The 19,498-nt window shown below is 47.0% G+C and overlaps 1 protein-coding gene and 2 non-coding genes across 3 annotated transcripts; all 3 read right to left on the reverse strand.

Annotated features, from left to right (window-relative positions):
* Positions 1 to 211: 211 nt before the first annotated feature.
* On the reverse strand, positions 212 to 811 carry LOC135378891 (uncharacterized). The gene has a single exon (XM_064612057.1). It carries the CDS (start codon positions 809 to 811, stop codon positions 212 to 214), a length of 600 nt encoding a protein of 199 aa, XP_064468127.1.
* Positions 812 to 10,704: 9,893 nt separating this feature from the next.
* Trnap-agg (transfer RNA proline (anticodon AGG)) lies at positions 10,705 to 10,776 on the reverse strand. The gene has a single exon. It is a non-coding gene; the product is annotated as a tRNA-Pro (tRNA).
* Positions 10,777 to 10,900: 124 nt separating this feature from the next.
* On the reverse strand, positions 10,901 to 10,972 carry Trnap-agg (transfer RNA proline (anticodon AGG)). The gene has a single exon. It is a non-coding gene; the product is annotated as a tRNA-Pro (tRNA).
* Between the last annotated feature and the right edge of the window lie 8,526 nt (positions 10,973 to 19,498).

The following is a 19,498-nucleotide window of genomic DNA, read 5'->3' on the forward strand; positions in this document are numbered from 1 at the left end:
CACTTCTCAGTGAACATGTGTTCCTCCCGCAACGCACTGAATGAATCCTGAATGCCCAAGTACTTCCATGTTGATGGTACTTTTAGTGTTACATTAAAAATATCTAGTCAATCAAATAGTTGGTTTATTTACATCACAGTGACACATGTATGGTACAAGGACAATGCAGCGATTACAACAAAAGCAGCATAAGGTTTGATAAGTTAATGCTTCACTCAGCTACCTGTGGATTTGGGCTGACAACAGAATGGCAGAGGTTCGTAAGGGCGCAACAGACAGTCACAATCTTGTCAAGCGTTGTGAACCTATCTCCTGCTTTGCAAGTCACAAAATCAACTGGCTGTACACCTTTCATAATTACATACTTGTTGCGTACCAGGCCAATTACACGTTCCACGTGGATCCTTACATTGGCAAGCTTTCTTGTGTTTTCAACTTCTAATGCTGAGAGCTGTTTCTTCCCTTTGGTGAATGCAGGAATGTGCAAGCTAGCACGGTATAGTCCTAACGTGTCCGCAATGTCAAAACCCCTATCTGCTAGCACAACATCACCCTCCCTTAGGTTGTCCAACATGCCACAACGTTCTGTTATATGCTTGTCACTTGTACGCCCTCCCCAACCTTCTGATATAAACACTATAAGACCCTGAGGGGAGATGCCAACGAGGTATTTGCCTGTGTTGCTACTCTTGTATTGGGACCAAGTCTCACATCTTGGGAGCAGGGAAGACGGACGTTCAATCTTTATCTCAAAGCAGTCAATTATGACCGCCACTTTATCCCCAAATGAGTCCAGGAAGGCTTGCGGCATTGTCTTCTGGATGTAGTGTCTTGATGGCCATACAATTTGTGTTTTTAAGCGCCAAAATGCTGCATGCAGCCACTTGTCGAAGATCCTGCTAACAGTTGAGCATGAAATGTTAAACCTGTAAGCAAGATCTTGCAGAGGGAAGTTCCATTTCAGCTTCATTATAAAAACTCAAACTCTGTGAACTTCTCCAGGCCATTCTGTGGAGAATGCTTCACAGCTGCTTCAACCAGCTTGAACGTGGCAAAGAGAATTGCAAAGTTGGCCAGTCCCGTGTAAAAGAACACCTTTCCTGGGTCTTCACGTAGGGATTCTTCCATCAGTATCACTTGCTGCTTTCTTGTTGCATGCAACTCTGATGCGAGTCTCATGTTGTCTTGCTCAAGCGCTTGCACACCTTGAATGGTCAGATCTGTCTGCACCGCAGCGTCTGCAAAGATGAAATTAAATAAGGTATCTCCAGAGTCAAAGCTTTAGTTGATTACGTCTTGTACAATACAGTCAAAACAAGCAAAAGCCACAAACCTCTATTGTTCTCTGAGTCATTGGTAGAAGTTGGGGGCAGTGAGCTGCTCCCGTGCTCTGTGGTCAGTGAGAAATTTAGGACCTCATCCTCATCACCGGCGTCGTTATTACTGCAAGTAGAAGTTGATTTCGCGGCAACGGCTTTCCTCGCTGCTCGTTCCTTTGAACGGTAGTAGCGCGTTGCGCTGGCCGAGCAGCCGTCACCACCACCATGCCCCAGGTGTTGACTCGGAGTCCAGTCAGGGTTGGTCTCGTCCATTAAGGACGATGGCTTGCCTGTAAGGACAGGGAACAGAGGTTCACAAAGAGACTGGCAGCACATCAGAATGAGCAACACCACATCCTAAACACGATCACGCACTGGCATTAAAAAGAGCACTAAGTACTTCCGAACGCGTGCGAGTCGTGATAGAAGAAAATGTCTGTCAGGCATTAGAGCGCGAAAACAAAGCGTGAGTAATGCTTAGGCTGGAATGAAATGCATCAGTACTCACTTACACTAGATCCACAATAATGCAGTTAGTTCCTCACCTGATACGAAGTGACGACCGCAGACTCGAACGTTGTCAAGATTCTTCAAGTCTTTTCTGTTTATTCGGGCAAGCCAGAGGCTCCGACGTTTCTCCGACAGAAGTTTCGTGCGATCGCACTGACGCGTAATCACTTTGGGCAAACAGTACAGTCCAACACTCCCTGTGCTGTTCATCCTCTGAGTCGATTTGCTTCTACTTCGGCAACCGAAAATTGCACAAATAGGCATGATTGCTGGACACGGAACGCGCACACACCATAAACAAGCGGACGACGCTGAACGTTGGTACCCAGCAATGGCGGCTTGTATCCCAGAAGTCCCGGTAATGACGTCAGTGCAAACTATGTATACCTACGAGCCGACGTGTGATTGAATTCTCGATTTATTACAGACACTTGTCCTTATTCGTAGATAAAATATGTGGCCGCCACGGGGTGGAACTGACGCTTTAGGAAGCACATCAGACAACCCAACACAAAATTGAGGGCTTGTCCGGGACTTATCACGGGACTTCTCGCACCCAAAGCGAGAAACATACCCCTATACCAACGAGCCGATGTGTGATTGAATTCTCGATTTATTACAGACACTTGTCCTTATTCGTAGAGAAAATATGTGGCCGCCACGGGGTGGAACTGACGCTTTAGGAAGCACATCAGACAACCCAACACAAAATTGAGGGCTTGTCCGGGATTTAACACGGGACTTCTCGCACCCAAAGCGAGAAACATACCCCTATACCAACGAGCCGACGTGTGGTTGAATTCTCGATTTATTACAGACACTTGTCCTTATTCGTAGAGAAAATATGTGGCCGCCACGGGGTGGAACTGACGCTTTGGGAAGCACATGAGACAACCCAACACAAAATTGAGGGCTTGTCCGGGATTTAACACGGGACTTCTCGCACCAGAAGCGAGAAACATACCCCTATACCAACGAGCCGACGTGTGATTGAATTCTCGATTTATTACAGACAGATGTCCTTATTCGTAGAGAAAATATGTGGCCGTCACGGGGTGGAACTGACGCTTTAGGAAGCACATCAGACAACCCAACACAAAATTGAGGGCTTGTCCGGGATTTAACACGGGACTTCTCGCACCCAAAGCGAGAAACATACCCCTATACCAACGAGCCGACGTGTGATTGAATTCTCGATTTATTACAGACACTTGTCCTTATTCGTAGAGAAAATATGTGGCCGCCACGGGGTGGAACTGACGCTTTAGGAAGCACATCAGACAACCCAACACAAAATTGAGCTCTTGTCCGGGATTTAACACAGGACTTCTCGCACCCAAAGCGAGAAACATACCCCTATACCAACGAGCCGACGTGTGATTGAATTCTCGATTTATTACAGACACTTGTCCTTATTCGTACAGAAAATATGTGGCCGTCACGGGGTGGAACTGACGCGTTAGGAAGCACATCAGACAACCCAACACAAAATTGAGGGCTTGTCCGGGATTTAACACCGGACTTCTCGCACCCAAAGCGAGAAACATACCCCTATACCAACGAGCCGACGTGTGATTGAATTCTCGATTTATTACAGACACTTGTCCTTATTCGTAGAGAAAATATGTGGCCGTCACGGGGTGGAACTGACGCTTTAGGAAGCACATCAGACAACCCAACACAAAATTGAGGGCTTGTCCGGGATTTAACACGGGACTTCTCGCACCCAAAGCGAGAAACATACCCCTATACCAACGAGCCGACGTGTGATTGAATTCTCGATTTATTACAGACACTTGTCCTTATTCGTAGAGAAAATATGTGGCCGCCACGAGGTGGAACTGACGCTTTAGGAAGCACATCAGACAACCCAACACAAAATTGAGGGCTTGTCCGGGATTTAACACCGGACTTCTCGCACCCAAAGCGAGAAACATACCCCTATACCAACGAGCCGACGTGTGATTGAATTCTCGATTTATTACAGACACTTGTCCTTATTCGTAGAGAAAATATGTGGCCGCCACGAGGTGGAACTGACGCTTTAGGAAGCACATCAGACAACCCAACACAAAATTGAGGGCTTGTCCGGGATTTAACACCGGACTTCTCGCACCCAAAGCGAGAAACATACCCCTATACCAACGAGCCGACGTGTGATTGAATTCTCGATTTATTACAGACACTTGTCCTTATTCGTAGAGAAAATATGTGGCCGTCACGGGGTGGAACTGACGCGTTAGGAAGCACATCAGACAACCCAACACAAAATTGAGGGCTTGTCCGGGATTTAACACCGGACTTCTCGCACCCAAAGCGAGAAACATACCCCTATACCAACGAGCCGACGTGTGATTGAATTCTCGATTTATTACAGACACTTGTCCTTATTCGTAGAGAAAATATGTGGCCGTCACGGGGTGGAACTGACGCTTTAGGAAGCACATCAGACAACCCAACACAAAATTGAGGGCTTGTCCGGGATTTAACACGGGACTTCTCGCACCCAAAGCGAGAAACATACCCCTATACCAACGAGCCGACGTGTGATTGAATTCTCGATTTATTACAGACACTTGTCCTTATTCGTAGAGAAAATATGTGGCCGCCACGAGGTGGAACTGACGCTTTAGGAAGCACATCAGACAACCCAACACAAAATTGAGGGCGCGTCCGGGATTTGCACCCGGGACATCTCGCACCCTAAGCGAGAATCATACCCCTAGACCAACGAGCCGATTTTTTTTTGAACAAAATTATTTTATTTCGCTCACTATGTGATTTACATCAGTGCTAGATGAATATTTACATTATGAATATGAAACCGTGAGATTTACAGTGACTTGTGTCTTTTTGTACCAAGCTTCTCACATACGGATGTAAGCCAAGCTGGAGTCTCGTTTCTGTGTCGTGCCATGGTCATCATACTTGAAAGCTCTTTTCGTAAGAAGAACATGGGAGGCATGAGAGGTTCCTCATTTCGATCCAGCATGCGTACTTTCCATAAGGAAAACATAGCAATAACACATATAACATCATATCTCGGACCATTCTTCTCAATTAAGGGGAGGAAGCGTATTGTATGAGGGTTTAGCCTGAGTCGTACATCAATAGCCCTACTTAAATCATCCCACAAGAAAGCCGCCTCCGTACAGTCAATAAACACATGGTCTATAGTCTCTGGTGCTTTACAATATCTGCAATTCGTACTCCATGGTACGAATATGCCTTTTTGTTCGAGCCACGTTTTTACGGGCAGCGTGCCAGTATGCAGCTTAAAAAAAGAACGTTTTCAGATTGGGTCTGATTGGCATCCTTTTTACCCTGCACAGTATATCTTTTCCAGGCCACTCGTGTGGGATGCTCCTATACATTGGCATTGGGAACAACACGTTGATCAGGTCTCCATACCACCGTTTTTTTGACACAGACATAATGTAATCACATGAAAATCTCGCTAAACAAAACTGGACGCTTTCTATAACTTCTCTGAAGAATCCGCTGGGTGTAACATGGCGTATCCTTGTTGCAACTGTTATATAAGGCAAATGATCTAACGCTATGCACTGCTTCACATGCTCTAGCAGAGCGTGTGCCTTAGTCCAGTAAAACAAAACGCTCATTACAACCTTCTTAACAAAGACATGCTGCAAGCCCAACCCGCCACATTCCAACGTTTTGAACAAGTTGTTCCTAGACATCGGTTCAAACGAAGAACCCCACACAAAAGTTGCAAAAATCCTGTGCATTTTTTGTATATTTGCGCGAGAACAATGCATGACATGCAGCAGATATGTGATCCTAGCAAGCATGAAGATATTACAAATAATTGCACGTTGAAAGATAGAAAGCGTGGTTTGCTTCCACACGAAGGCTTGTTTACGCAGTCTACTTGTGATCTCATTCCACATGCCGTTCGTGTTCTTGCTCTCTCCTAACGGGGCTCCCAGGTACAGTTTGCCATGTTATACCAGCGTACATCTCTGGGGTTGTTCCCCAGACCCCACCTTATATTCCAAGTGATTTTTCTTTGTTTACACTGGCACCGGATACAGAACAAAAATGCTCAATTTTTTCAAACACCATATTCACACTTTGCTTGTTTTCCGCTACTACAGCAATGTCATCTGCATACGCAAGCACTTTTACCTCTGAACTACCTAATTTAAACCCTCTCATGTTTACACAACTGATAATTTCCTGGCATAGCGGTTCTAGATATATGGCAAAAAGCAAGGGGGAAAGGGGGCATCCCTGCCTCACCGATGATTTAACAGGTATCAGGTCACTACAATTACCGTTTAAAATCAGCTTCGTTGACACGTCATCATAACACAACCTGAGCCTGCCTGTAATTATGTCACCAAAACCAACTTTCTTTAGCACCGAGAATAGGTATGCGTGGTTAACTCTATCAAATGCCTGGGACAGGTCTACTTGGACAACACCAACTTGATCACCTTCCGTTCTTGCAATGTCCAGAACAGTTCGTAGTACGTGAATATTCGTTTCAATGCTACGTCCTTTGATGGCGCACACCTGATGATCCCCCACTACTGATTGTATCACTTTTTGAATTCTTGCCGCAAGCACTTTTGCATAAACTTTGTAGTCCACGTTACACAGGGTTATCGGACGGTAATCTGTCACCTGGGGAACCTTTCCCGGCGCTACCTTTTTCGGAATGAGCACAGTATGTGTACGGCGAAACGATGAACAGAAGGTGCCAGATTCCTCAGCTTCTCGGTAAACGTTCCACAGTATCGAGGCGATGTGATCGCTGAACTTTTGGTAAAGTTCAGCACTGATGCCATCAGGTCCTGGGGTTTTGTTTTTAGTGAGCGAACGTATGGCGGCGAGGACCTCTTGTCTCGTGATGGGCTCTTCTAGAAACTGCCGCTGTTCTCCATCCAAAGTCAGTAATTTCAACTCTCCCAGCTTTTCATCTGTGTCCACCTGCAGTCCATGGGTCATGCCCAGTAGTTTCGTATAGTGACCAACAAAGGCCGCCTGTATGTCCTCCTCCTGGCTGATTACTTTGCCTTCATATTTAATATTATCTATATTTTTTCCGCTTCCGTGGTGTCGTTCCTTATAGAGATACTTCTTGCTAGGAGTTTCGTCCGGTAGAAAATAGCGCATTCTGGACCTTACACGAGCACCTTCCCATTTGCATTCATTAATGAGTTGCAGCTCCAATTTTATTGCTTCCATTTCTTGATGGAACTCTCCTGGGTTTAAAGATTCTAGCTGTATTATTTTAGACAGTCTTCTTTTAGTCCCTCCTCCTGTCCCTTACGGGCATGCGCCAGCACATTACTTCTTTATATCGCGTAGGCCCTAAGTTTCAGCTTAAAGTCTTCCCAGGCCAAGGACCACGACGACGCGGAAGTTACAACTTCCACAATTTGGTCTTTGACAAAATTGACAAATGCCTCGTCTTCCAGAAGCTTACAATTCCACAGCTTCCATGTGTTGCCTTCTGTTTTCTTTTTTTTCTGCGTCTCACCGAGCGTAGCAACAACCATGCAATGGTCACTAAAGTATACCGGATGTACGCTGTATTTGGTTACAACTGGGCTTCTTCCCATTGAAGTATATATGCGGTCAAGTCTTGCATGCGAACGGGATTGGAAGTGCGTAAACACAGTGGTTGTCTTTGCATCATCTTCAAGGACATCTTGCATATTATGACTTTCGAGAATACCCTCCAACGTAGCCGTGCTAGCATCACGTTGCGCACAGTTGCTGCTCCTGTCTGTGTCTTTAAGTGTACAATTGAAGTCTCCCAGTAGGACGGTATTCCCCGGGTTACTAATCAGTTTTCCAATGCCTTCGAAGAAGATCTTCCGTTCCATCACAACATTCGGCGCGTAAAGGCATATAAACCGCCACAACTCGTTTTCAATCTGCACATCAAGGCAAGCTATTCTTCCATCGTTATCAGTTCGGTAAGATACGGGTATCAAGTAATCAGTTTTCTTCAACAATAAAATACATCCAGCTGAGGGTCCGACAGCATGACTCACTACAACATCATAATCTTTATGAAAAATATATTCGATTAGTCTAGTGGTATCTTCTTCGGTGCTAATTTTCGTTTCTTGAATAGCTAGGACATCGATGTGTGAATAATGCTCTAGGAAACGTTTGAGTTGATACTGTTTCTTCCTAGCATTCAGTCCTCTTATATTTAGTGTAGCGACAGTCATATTTTTACCACTCATTTAGATGTGATGAAGAATCCACTAGACTTACGAGTGCTACGTCTTGCTGCATCCCCTCATATCCATCGGAACCGAGTCTACTCCGCTGTTAGGAAGCTCACATCGTCAAGCCGTGATGCTCCTACTTCGTCCAGTGGAGGCATAAGGGATGAACGAGTTCCAGTCTTTCGTCTTTTCCGCTCTGTTCCTACTGTCCTTTTCCCATTTCTTTCTTCCGGGGTGTGGTCCGACAGATTGTCCTCCATTACGCTGTTCCCTTCGGCAGTACTCGTCTCCGAATCGCTTAGACCACGCAGCTGTTCATCTACTTTCTTATCTCCACTTTCCACGTTACTGACAAGATTAGCTTCATTCCCTTCGCAGTTCCCAGTCGTTACAACCAACTGACTTGCTTGTTTCGTTTCTTCGACATCCATGATATGCTCTTCTGTTGGTGTCGGTTGCCTCAGTCTCGATGCATATGTTACCACGCACTCTTCCTCATCGTGACCGTACTTTCTGCACGTCTTACACCATGGCGTGTGGCACTGTCTACGAATATGTCCGAGCTGCTTACATTTCAGACACAGGGGTGGCCTTCCGTTCACAGCAAGTAACACGCGAGATCCGCCAATCTGCATTAGATGGGGCAACCCATCCACAGTCCTTCCATCTTTCATCCGTAATGTTATCAGTCTCGTTGTCGATTCCATTCCTTCAAAAAAATATGCCGCCCACTTCTCCCTCTTTATCTCGGTAACATGGCCATATCCAGCCATCGCTTTACGAATGTCGTCATCACTTGTGTTACCGGATACCTAATGTAGCTTGATGTTGACCTCCTGCTTGTTGGGATCAATAACTAGGCAGCGTCTTCCCTTAACCTTTACCTCCTTTCTAGACAAAAGCCGTTCTTTCTCCGCTCCAGAGTGAAAACTAATCATCCACACGTGGTTATATTGGAAGACTCCGAAGGTAGCCACTTCTTCTTTTTTCACAATATCTTTCAGGGCTTCTCCAAAATGGTCTACATAGTAGGGTCTAGCCCTGGGATCCGCGTGCAAAAATAGCGTATTCAAAGATGAAATACCTGTAGGTAACGTCGGCAGAATTGTCACATAGTCAGATGGCGATCCTCGTTCCTCAGACACCCGGCTAGGCTTAGCCATGCTAGTCGCTCCAACGGAGCTCAAGGTACCTGCGACTGCACTCATCGAATGCCGGAAGCAGAATGCCGACCAACATCATATCATACAACCAAGCACATCAGACAACCAAGCACATCAGACAACACAACACAAAATTGAGGGCTTGTCCAGGATTTAACCCGGGACCTCTCGCACCCTAAGCGAGAATCATACCCCGAGACCAACGAGCCTTTTTTTTTTTCCTTTATTTAATGGTACATGACAACATTATACAGGCTACACAGAGACCGATACATAGGTTAATGATAGGTGGTGACACTATGATATATACAAAGCATTGCGAATTGGAGTCTGACTTTTACTCCGTTCCGCTGAGCCCCCGACATGTGGCCCTGAGGACAAAGGGGGTTTGGCTTCGGGCCCTGCGGCCAAAAGTGGCTGCCGTTACAGAATTTGCGATAACTTGGATTCGCATCCATTCAGTGTCGTTATCGAGTGCCTGGGTGCCAATTAAGCTGCATACCCAAAGGAGCTCCACTCTTAAATAGTGCCATGTAGGTTTTGGATTGGGGAGATTTTCTGTCTTCGATGTCCTAGCCTGCCATAGTGCCTTCATCCCCAGGACCATTACAATTTCTGAAACCTGACCGTTTCTGCTGTTGCCAGTGAGCAAAAACTTAAGCACATGCCATGACACATCGAAAGTAACCTCCAGTGTTGTGCGCAGGTCGTGCCAAAACAAAACAGCACTCCTGCAGTTTATAAACACATGTTCCAGTGTCTCGACTTCCCCGCATACAGAACAGGTCATGTAGGGAACCACAAATCCCTTATTCGCACACCATGTTTGTACAGGGAGGACCTCAGTGTGGAACTTTATGAAAAAGTCCTTGCACTCGGGAGCAATGGGAAGCTTGCGTAGGCGGATCAGAACATCGTTGTTTGTTTGTGTCGGAAAAGAGGTACGATAGAGCGGCGGAGGAAACGTTATCGCAACTGTGTCCCAATACAATGTTTTTCGGGACACTGTGCTCAGGTAGCCCCATGAGAAATGCGTTTGGAAAAAGGTGAGTGCACTTCTGATCTCCTTAAAGAACCGTAGTTCCCCTGGATCACATATTTGTGCACTGCTTGTAACTACCCATCCATCGAGGACTTGTGCTGCAAGGGTCTGTATTGCGCTCCGCAACACTGGATCTAGCTGGTTTCGAAAATACATGAAGCGCACTACGAGAAGCTTGATCTCGAGATTGATGACGCCCAAACCACCAGCTTTAACAGGTAGGAAAATGTTTGAGCGCCTCATTCGTTCAAAGCGGGAGTTCCATACAAACACCGCGACGATTCGGTGGTACTTCCTTATGACTTCCGCCGGGCACGCCCGAGACCAACGAGCCGACGTGTGATTGAATTCTCGATTTATTACAGACACTTGTCCTTATTCGTAGAGAAAATACGTGGCCGCCACCGGGTGGAACTGACGCTTTAGGAAGCACATGAGACAACCCAACACAAAATTGAGGGCTCGTCCGGGATTTGAACCCGGGACCTCTCGCACCCTAAGGGAGAATCATACCCCTAGACCAACGAGCCGACGTGTGTTTGAATTCTCGATTTATTACAGACACTTGTCCTTATTCGTTGAGAAAATATGTGGCCGTGAGGGGTAGGAACTGACGCTTTAGGAAGCACATGAGACAACCCAACACAAAATTGAGGGCTCGTCCGGGATTTGAACCCGGGACAGCTCGCACCCTAAGCGAGAATCATACCCCTAGACCAACGAGCTGACTTTCTTTCTTTTCCACCTTTATTTTCAGAGCTTACTACTCTGAGTCACGTACGACTCAATAACCCACAATACCATACACAATACGACACAATCACAGAGAGAGAATATGGCGTTTCTCCTCTATACCGGACACGTTAATAACACAACTTCTACAAAACATTCAGCCTTTCGCAGACTGTATGTAACCACTCAGGCACTTCTAAGAGCTGAGTACAAGCTAACTTTACCTGCAGTAGTTCGGCTTTGATTTATTTCATAGGAGGACACAGGGGCTCTTCGTTCCTGTCGGCCATACGAAGCTTCCACAAACAGTACATGGCAAGAAGAAGAACGATATCGTATCTCACATTTTCACCGGGGCGTAATGGGAGGAAGCGGATAGTGTGAGGATTAAGCGAAAGACGGCGCTTAAGGACTTTGAACTGTAAGTCATCCCAAAAGAATAAAGCTTCTGTGCAGTCCAGAAAAAGGTGATCGACAGTCTCGGGCGTATTGCAAAATCTGCAATTCACGGACCACGGAACATAGAATTCCTTCTGTTGAAGCCAAGCTTTCACGGGCAGTGTGGACGTGTGTAATTTAAAGAAAAATGACTTCATGTTGGGCTTGACCGGCATCTTCCTGACTCTGCACAATGCATCCGTGCCGTGCCATCCGGAGGGGATTTGACGGTACATGGGCACAGGAAAGAGTACATCGAGAAGATGAGCTACCAACGTTTTCTTGGCGACAGAAAAGAGGTACTCTAAGCTGAATCTAGCCTTCAAGAAGTTTAGGCTCTCGACAACCTCTTTGTAGAACCCGCTTAAGCGTAGACTTTCTTCGTGAAACCCAACATATATATCGGGAATGTAGTTGTACGCAAGGGCCCGCTTGATGGTTTCCAGAATCGGGTGTGAACTCTGGCTATAAAAAAACAGTCTCATGACGAGTTGCTAGATGTAGAGATGCTGTAAGACTAGTCCGCCGTCCTTGACTTTCTTGAACAGGTTTTGTCTTCGCATCCTTTCGAACGTTGAACAACATATTGTGGTGGCAAATATGCGATGACAACGATGTATAATTTTGCGGGAGCATTGCAGGACTTGCAAGAGGTAAATCAGCTTAGCGGCCAGAAAAACATTGCACACAGAAGCTCGTTGAAACATTGAGAGATCTTGTTTTTTCCAGGTCGAAGCATGTGTCCTAATGTTTTGTAATCGCTCCGACCACAAGGAGGTCGTATTACAACTTTTGTCTAAAGGGACCCCAAAGTAGCAAGGACCACAGGTTTGCCACTGAACGCCACAAAAGAATTCCGGGGTTGTTCCCCATTGACCGCACCATATCCCCAGAGATTTGTCCTTGTTTAGACGTGTCCCAGAGACTTGACCAAACACATGAAGTTCGTGAATAACTTTGACGACACCTGGTTGTCTGTCACGAGAAACGCAAGGTCATCCGCGTACGCCACGACCTTCACCACAGCATCGCGAAGCTCGAAACCACGTATGTCATCACGAGAGATGATACGCTGGCATAACGGCTCAAGGTATAGATCAAATAGTAGGGACGACATGGGACAGCCTTGTCGTACTGAAGCTCGAAGGGGCACTGACGCGGTAAGAGTGCCGTTAATTACCAGGCTCGTTGCAACCTATTCATAGCACAACTTGATTCGGCTTACGAACTTGTCTCCCATGTTGACGTAACGCAAGAGCGAAAACAAATAATCGTGACACACCCGATCAAAAGCCTTAGAGAGGTCCACTTGCAGCATGGCTACATGACTTCCTTCAAGTCGACACCAGTCTAGAACTGAGCGGACAACATGGATGTTTGTTTGTATGGTCCTGTTCCTGATTGCGCATGTCTGATGATCGCCAACAAGTTGTGTCACTACAAGCTGGAGCCTGGCAGCAAGTACTTTGGCATACACCTTATAGTCCACATTACAGAGTGTGATAGGCCGATAATCGGTCACCTTGGGTAACCGTGTTTCCCCCACTTTTTGGGTATGAGCACAGTATGGGACCTTCGAAAACTGCGCGAGAAGATCCCGTTAGTCTCAGCTTCCGCGTAGACGCATTGTAGAATGGGCACCAGCAGGTCCACGTACCGCTTGTAGAACTCAGCTCCCAAGCCATCAGGTCCAGGAGAACGGTTAAAATTCAAACTCTGTATTGCAGAATGGATTTCCGCCTCTGTAATTTCAGCGTCCAGGACATCTTTCTCTTGCTCGTTTAACTTGGGCATATGAGAGAGCAACGACTGCATCAAATCGCCGTCCACCGTGGCAGTTGGCCTCCCAAACAGGTTCTCATAGTAGTCAACAAATATTTGTTTCATACGTTCAAGGTCTGTGACAACATGTCCTTGGTCCACCAACCGCGTGATGAGTCGAGAGCCGGTGTGCTTACGCTATCCTTCAGCATGCGAGAACGAAAAGGGTTTTGCCGGATATGACCGCGTCTAAAAGACCACGTGTGATTGACGACGTGTGATTGAATTCTCGATTTATTACAGACACTCCTCCTTATTCGCAGAGAAAATATGTGGCCGTCACGGGGTGGAACTGACGCTTTAGGAAACACATCAGACAACACAACACAAAATTGAGTGCTCGTCCGGGATTTGAACCCGGGACCGCTCGCACCCTAACTAAGAATCATACCCATAGACCAACGAGACTACTTCTTTTTTTCCACCTTTATTTTTCAGAGCTTACTACTCTGAGTCACGCACGACTCAATAACTCACAATACCATACACAATACGACACAATCACAGAAAGAGAATACGGTGTTTCTCCTCTATACCGGACACGTTAATAACACAACTTCTACAAAACATTCAGCCTTTCGCAGACTGTATCTAACCACTCAGGCACTTCTAAGAGCTGAGTACAAGCTAACTTTCCCTGCAGTAGTTCGGCTTTGAAATATTTCATAGGAGGACACAAGGGCTCTTCGTTCCTATCAGCCATACGAAGCTTCCACAAACAGTACATGGCAAGAAGAAGAACGATATCGTATCTCACATTTTCACCGGGGCGTAATGGGAGTGTAGAGGAGGTGGTGTCCCTCTACATGAGTCCTGACCGGCGATGATGGAATGTCCCAGCGGGCAGATGGTCGTGGCCTCACGCTAGGACGGTGCCGGTAGAACTGCCGTGCCAGCGCCGTAGCGCGTGGCAGCAGAGGCACGTCTTCGTCATCACACACAGGCGGCCACATCACTCCCCCCCTCAGACGCGGAGCGGTGTAGAGCTGGCGGTTGAGATTCCGCGTCGATACAGGAAGAGGAGGAAGACGGGCGACACGCAGTACAGGGACGGCTGGTCTTGCGTCTTGTGATGAGTGGGCAGAAGTGGCGGGCTGAACGGTGCGGACAAGAGCTGGCCGGGAGGGTTCCAGGGGCGGGCCAAAGCGGAGAGCATGCATGTAGGCCGAAGTGATAAGAGAGTGGGGCGACAGAACCGCGACCGGTTCGTGAGCGTTGAGCTCGTAGTGTTGTCACCACGGAGAGTGCCGGGGAGGACCATCGTGAAGCACGTGGAGACCGGGGGTAAAACTCACTGTGGCCTCCGTGCGTGACCCCGGTGGAACGTTGGTCCCGGTGCCCCTTGACCGCAATTGGATGGACTGGACTGCCACTATGTTGCACAAAAGCCAGGTGGGAAGGCGAGGCGGGCAGGGTTCCTTGACCGCTGGCGTAGCAGATGCGGGTGGCGCGGTCGACAGCGGCGTACCGCGACCGGTACAGGAGCGTGATGCTCGGGAAGGTGCCGCTGGTGGTAGCCCGAGGAGTGCCATCGTGAAGCGTGTGGCGACGTGACGCAGAGTGCGAGACCATGGCGACGTGATCTGGGTAGATGGGTAAGGTGGGTAGGACCATGCTGTGGCGCGGTCGGGCGTTGCGATGAGTGGAGCCGCGGTGAATTGACGTCGTCGCCTAGCGGTTCCTCGGTAGAACGTTGCACCGTACCTTCGGAGGTGGGCTTGCAGTAATTTGGGATGGTGCTTGGCCGAATTATGCCGAACATGGTGTTCGTTGTTCGGGTCACCAAATGTAGAGGAGGTGGTGTCCCTCTACATGAGTCCTGACCGGCGATGATGGAATGTCCCAGCGGGCAGATGGTCGTGGCCTCACGCTAGGACGGTGCCGGTAGAACTGCCGTGCCAGCGCCGTAGCGCGTGGCAGCAGAGGCACGTCTTCGTCATCACACACGGGCGGCCACAGGAGGAAGCGGATAGTGTGAGGATTAAGCGAAAGACGGCGCTTAAGGACTTTGAACTGTAAGTCATCCCAAAAGAATAAAGCTTCTGTGCAGTCCAGAAAAAGGTGATCGACAGTCTCGGGCATATTGCAAAATCTGCAATTCAGGGACCACGGAACATAGAATCCCTTCTGTTGAAGCCAAGCTTTCATGGGCAGTGTGGACGTGTGTAATTTAAAGAAAAATGACTTCATGTTGGGCTTGACCGGCATCTTCCTGACTCTGCACAATACATCCGTGCCATGCCATCCGGAGGGGATTTGACGGTAGATGGGCACGGGAAAGAGTACATCGAGAAGATGAGCTACCAACGTTTTCTTGGCGACAGAAAAGAGGTACTCTAAGCTGAATCTAGCCTTCAAGAAGTTTAGGCTTTCGACAACCTCTTTGTAGAAACCGCTTAAGCGTAGACTTTCTTCGTGAAACCCAACATATATATCGGGAAAGTGGTTGTACGCAAGGGCCCGCTTGATGGTTTCCAGAATCGGGTGTGAACTCTGCCTATAAAAAAACAGTCTCATGACGAGCTGCTTGATGTAGAGATGCTGTAAGCCTAGTCCGCCGTCCTTGACTTTCTTGAACAGGTTTTGTCTTCGCATCCTTTCGAACGTTGAGAGAGAGAGAGAGAAATACATGATGACTATGATATGGGGATGAACGAACACCATACGTTGAACGTTGAACACCATATTGTGGTGGCAAATATGCGATGACAACGATGTATAATTTTGCGGGACCATTGCAGGACTTGCAAGAGGTAAATCAGCTTAGCGGCCAGAAAAACATTGCACACGGATGCTCGTTGAAACATTGAGAGATCTTGTTTTTTCCAGGTCGAAGCATACCCTTAGACCAACGAGCCGACGAGTGTTCGAATTCTATTACACAAACTCACCGTTATTCACAGAGAAAATATGTGCCCGTCACGGGGTGGAACTGACGCTTGAGGAAGCACATCAAACAATCCACCACAAAATTGAGGGCTTGTCCGGGATTTGAACCCGGAACCTCTCGCACCCAGAGCGGGACTCATACCCCATTTTTTTTAACGTTTTTATTACTACTACAATATATAAAACCACCCTACATTTCTTCCGGTTCCTTGCTGGCTTCCACCTTACAAACGAGTTGCTACTCTCCTACCATACACCTGGCATCTGAGGTTGCTTTCACCGCGTTCGATCTTGCTTTGGACCTCGGCCCACAAACCCACCAAGTCCTCGTTTGGTGGCACAGTAATTGTCCATAACACCTTTTGCACAAACTTCTCCCATACTGTTCCGTTTCCTTCACGACATTCAACATAGTCCATGCGATAGCTCCAGAGGGAATGTAGTGCAAGAATTAAAAAACTGTCCAGTGTGTCACCAAAATGTAGAAACTTCATGCGGGTCCAATGTAGATCCAAGTCCACGTCAATGAAATTCCTGAATGCACCCCAAAATTGTATGGCTCTTTTACACAGCAAGAACACATGAATGAGAGTCTCCTCTTCCTCGGGGCACACAACGCAGTTAAGGGACCAGGGAACTATGAAAACTTTCCGTTTTATCCAGGTTTTAACCGGTAAGACCTCCCAATGGAACCGAAAGAAATAATCTTTTGACCCTGTTGGGATCCTTAATCTTCTCACTTTCCTGAGCACGTCTTGTGAGCCGAAGGGTGGCTTACCGTCTATACAACGGAATTGCCGCAACTTTAGCTATGGTGTCCCAATACAGTCTTTTCCTTGTAACAGATACGAGATAGTCCTGTGAGAAGAGGTCCTCAAAAAACAATATTGCACTTGCTATTTCTTTATAGAAAGTTAATGAGTGAATGTGGTGGCTTCTATCTTCAGATGTTACTGTCCACTTCCTGAGGAACACACCGCCTAAAACTAGAAATGCTGCTCTAAGGAACAGATCTTTCTGTTCTCTGAAGTAAAATAATCTTTGTACTCTTAGCTTGATCGTTAGGTTTACGAGGCCTATGCCACCTTGCTTCAGGTTAAGGAAGAGGTTTGAACGTCTCATGCTTTCCATAGACGAACGCCAAATGAAAGTCGCACAAATCCTGTGGAACTTGGCTTGGAAGCGTTGATCGATGCCGGTACACTGAGCTGCGTAAAGTACAGCAGGGTACAACACTGCATTGCAAACGTATGCCCTGTTGCAGAAAGACAAGTATCTGCTTTGCCAGGGGACCAGACTTCCACGTAGAAAGTTCATGTTTAAGGTACCCTGCCCGTTGAAGGCAATACCCAAGTATTTTCCAATGCTTGTGGTCCAGGTGATTTGCATGAACTGCTCCGGTGTATATGTCCAATTCCCTAGCCAGGCACCTGTTGACTTCCTCAAGTTCAACTCAGCTCCAGAAACCTTAGTGAATTCTTGAATGGTACCTATAGCTTCACATACTTGCAGTTTCGATGAGCAGATTATTGCGACGTCGTCCGCATATGCCAGAATGTTGACGTGCTCTGCACCGATCACTGCACCTCTAATGTTCTTGTTCTCAGCTAGCTTGCGGCACAGGCGTTCGAGGTACATGGCAAACAGAATGGGTGAAAGTGGGCAGCCTTGTCTGACGGAGGACCGGATCGGTATGCTTTTTCCGAGCTTTCCGCTTACCAAGAGCCGAGTGGTGACTTCATTATAACATATCTTGGTCCACCTACTCAGATAGTCCCCTACCCGACAATGCTGTAGAACAGCCAAGAGGAATTCGTGGTTAACTCTATCGAAGGCTTGCTTGAGATCCGTCTGGAGCACTGCAAACTGCTGAGAAGTACAGTTGGCTATTTCACAGACGGTTCTCACTACGTGGAGGTTTTTCCCAATGGATCTGCCGTGGAGACCGTATGGTTGATGATTTCCAATAATTCCCCGAAGTGCTGTTTCGAGTCTGCCCGCCAGAATTTTTGCTAAAATTTTGTAGTCCGTGCACAGAAGACTAATGTGTCGGTAGTCAGTCACGGATGGGTTCTCCTTGCCCTCTCTCTTTTTTGGAATCAGGACAGTGAGTGACTGTCTCATGCTTGGCGGTAACAGTCCTCTTTTTAAAATGTTGTCGTACACAATTTTCAGTATACTGCATATCTGCTCAGAAAACACCTTGTAAAAACCTGCGCCAATCCCGTCAATCCCAGGAGACTTATTTCTTCCTAATTTTTTGATTACCTTCGTGATTTCGTCTTCCGTTATTTCTGCGTTGTTCGTTTCCATACATCCCTCAACTACTGTTGGTAAACCTTGTAACAAGATTTCGTACTGCTTCCGGTCGCTGTCCTTCTCTTGAAAAAGGCTGAAATAATGTTTATAAAAGATATCTTCAATCTCGTTATCCTCCTAGACGATGCGCTCGCCTGTATCAATCAACTTGATAGCGTTGCCCTCTGCTCGTTCACGCTCCTTAAACCGGAAAATCGTAAATGGTGTATCTTCACGTGCTAGTGTCTGCACCCTATTTCGTATGAGCGCACCACGGTGTTTCTTTTCAAACAGTTTCTGAAGTTCTTCCTTACCTTTCTGGATGTCTTCTTTAAAGAAGCCTGGGTGTTTACACTCAACCTCTGCCAAAGACGTCAGTGTCCGCATCACATCTCTTATCCGCTGATTCCTTTCGAAGGCTCTTATTTGTGAATATTCAATGGCTTCTTTCCTTAACGCGTGCTTAAATTCTTCCCAGGTCACGGCATTGACATTTCCTTCTTTCTGATATTCTTCTATCATACTTCTCATGTTGTCGCAGAAACTTTCTTCCTCCAGTATACTCTCATTCATCTTCCAGCAGGTTCTGCTGTCTTTTCCGACCCTACTTGCACGGTTCTGACATTGAACTGTCATGCTGACTAAAGAGTGGTCCGAAAAAAACTGTGGCTTTACTTGGTAGTTTCCAATCATACGGAGAAGCAGCCCCGATATATAGAACCTGTCGAGCCTTGCATGGGAGGTTCCTTGAAAATGCGTGAATTCGATATTACCTCCGGGCATTTTTTCCCAGACGTCGGTCAGGTCGGCATTCGTTGTGAGTTTTATCAGCTCCTTTCTGCTCACGTCACTCTTTACCTGCCTGTAACTGTAGTCCGCTTTCTTGAGAACACAGTTGAAGTCCCCGCACAATATGACGTTCCATGATACGTTCACAAACTGACTCAGTGACGCGAAAAAGTCTTTTCTTTCCGTAGGCTCATTGGGTGCATATACAGAAATAAGCCGTATCATATTTTGTCGGAACAAAAAATCCACCACGCACAACCGACCGCTCTCGTCCAGCACGCAGTC

This window comes from Ornithodoros turicata, chromosome 1 (genome assembly GCF_037126465.1).
Source record: "Ornithodoros turicata isolate Travis chromosome 1, ASM3712646v1, whole genome shotgun sequence".
NCBI classification, from domain to species: domain Eukaryota; kingdom Metazoa; phylum Arthropoda; class Arachnida; order Ixodida; family Argasidae; genus Ornithodoros; species Ornithodoros turicata.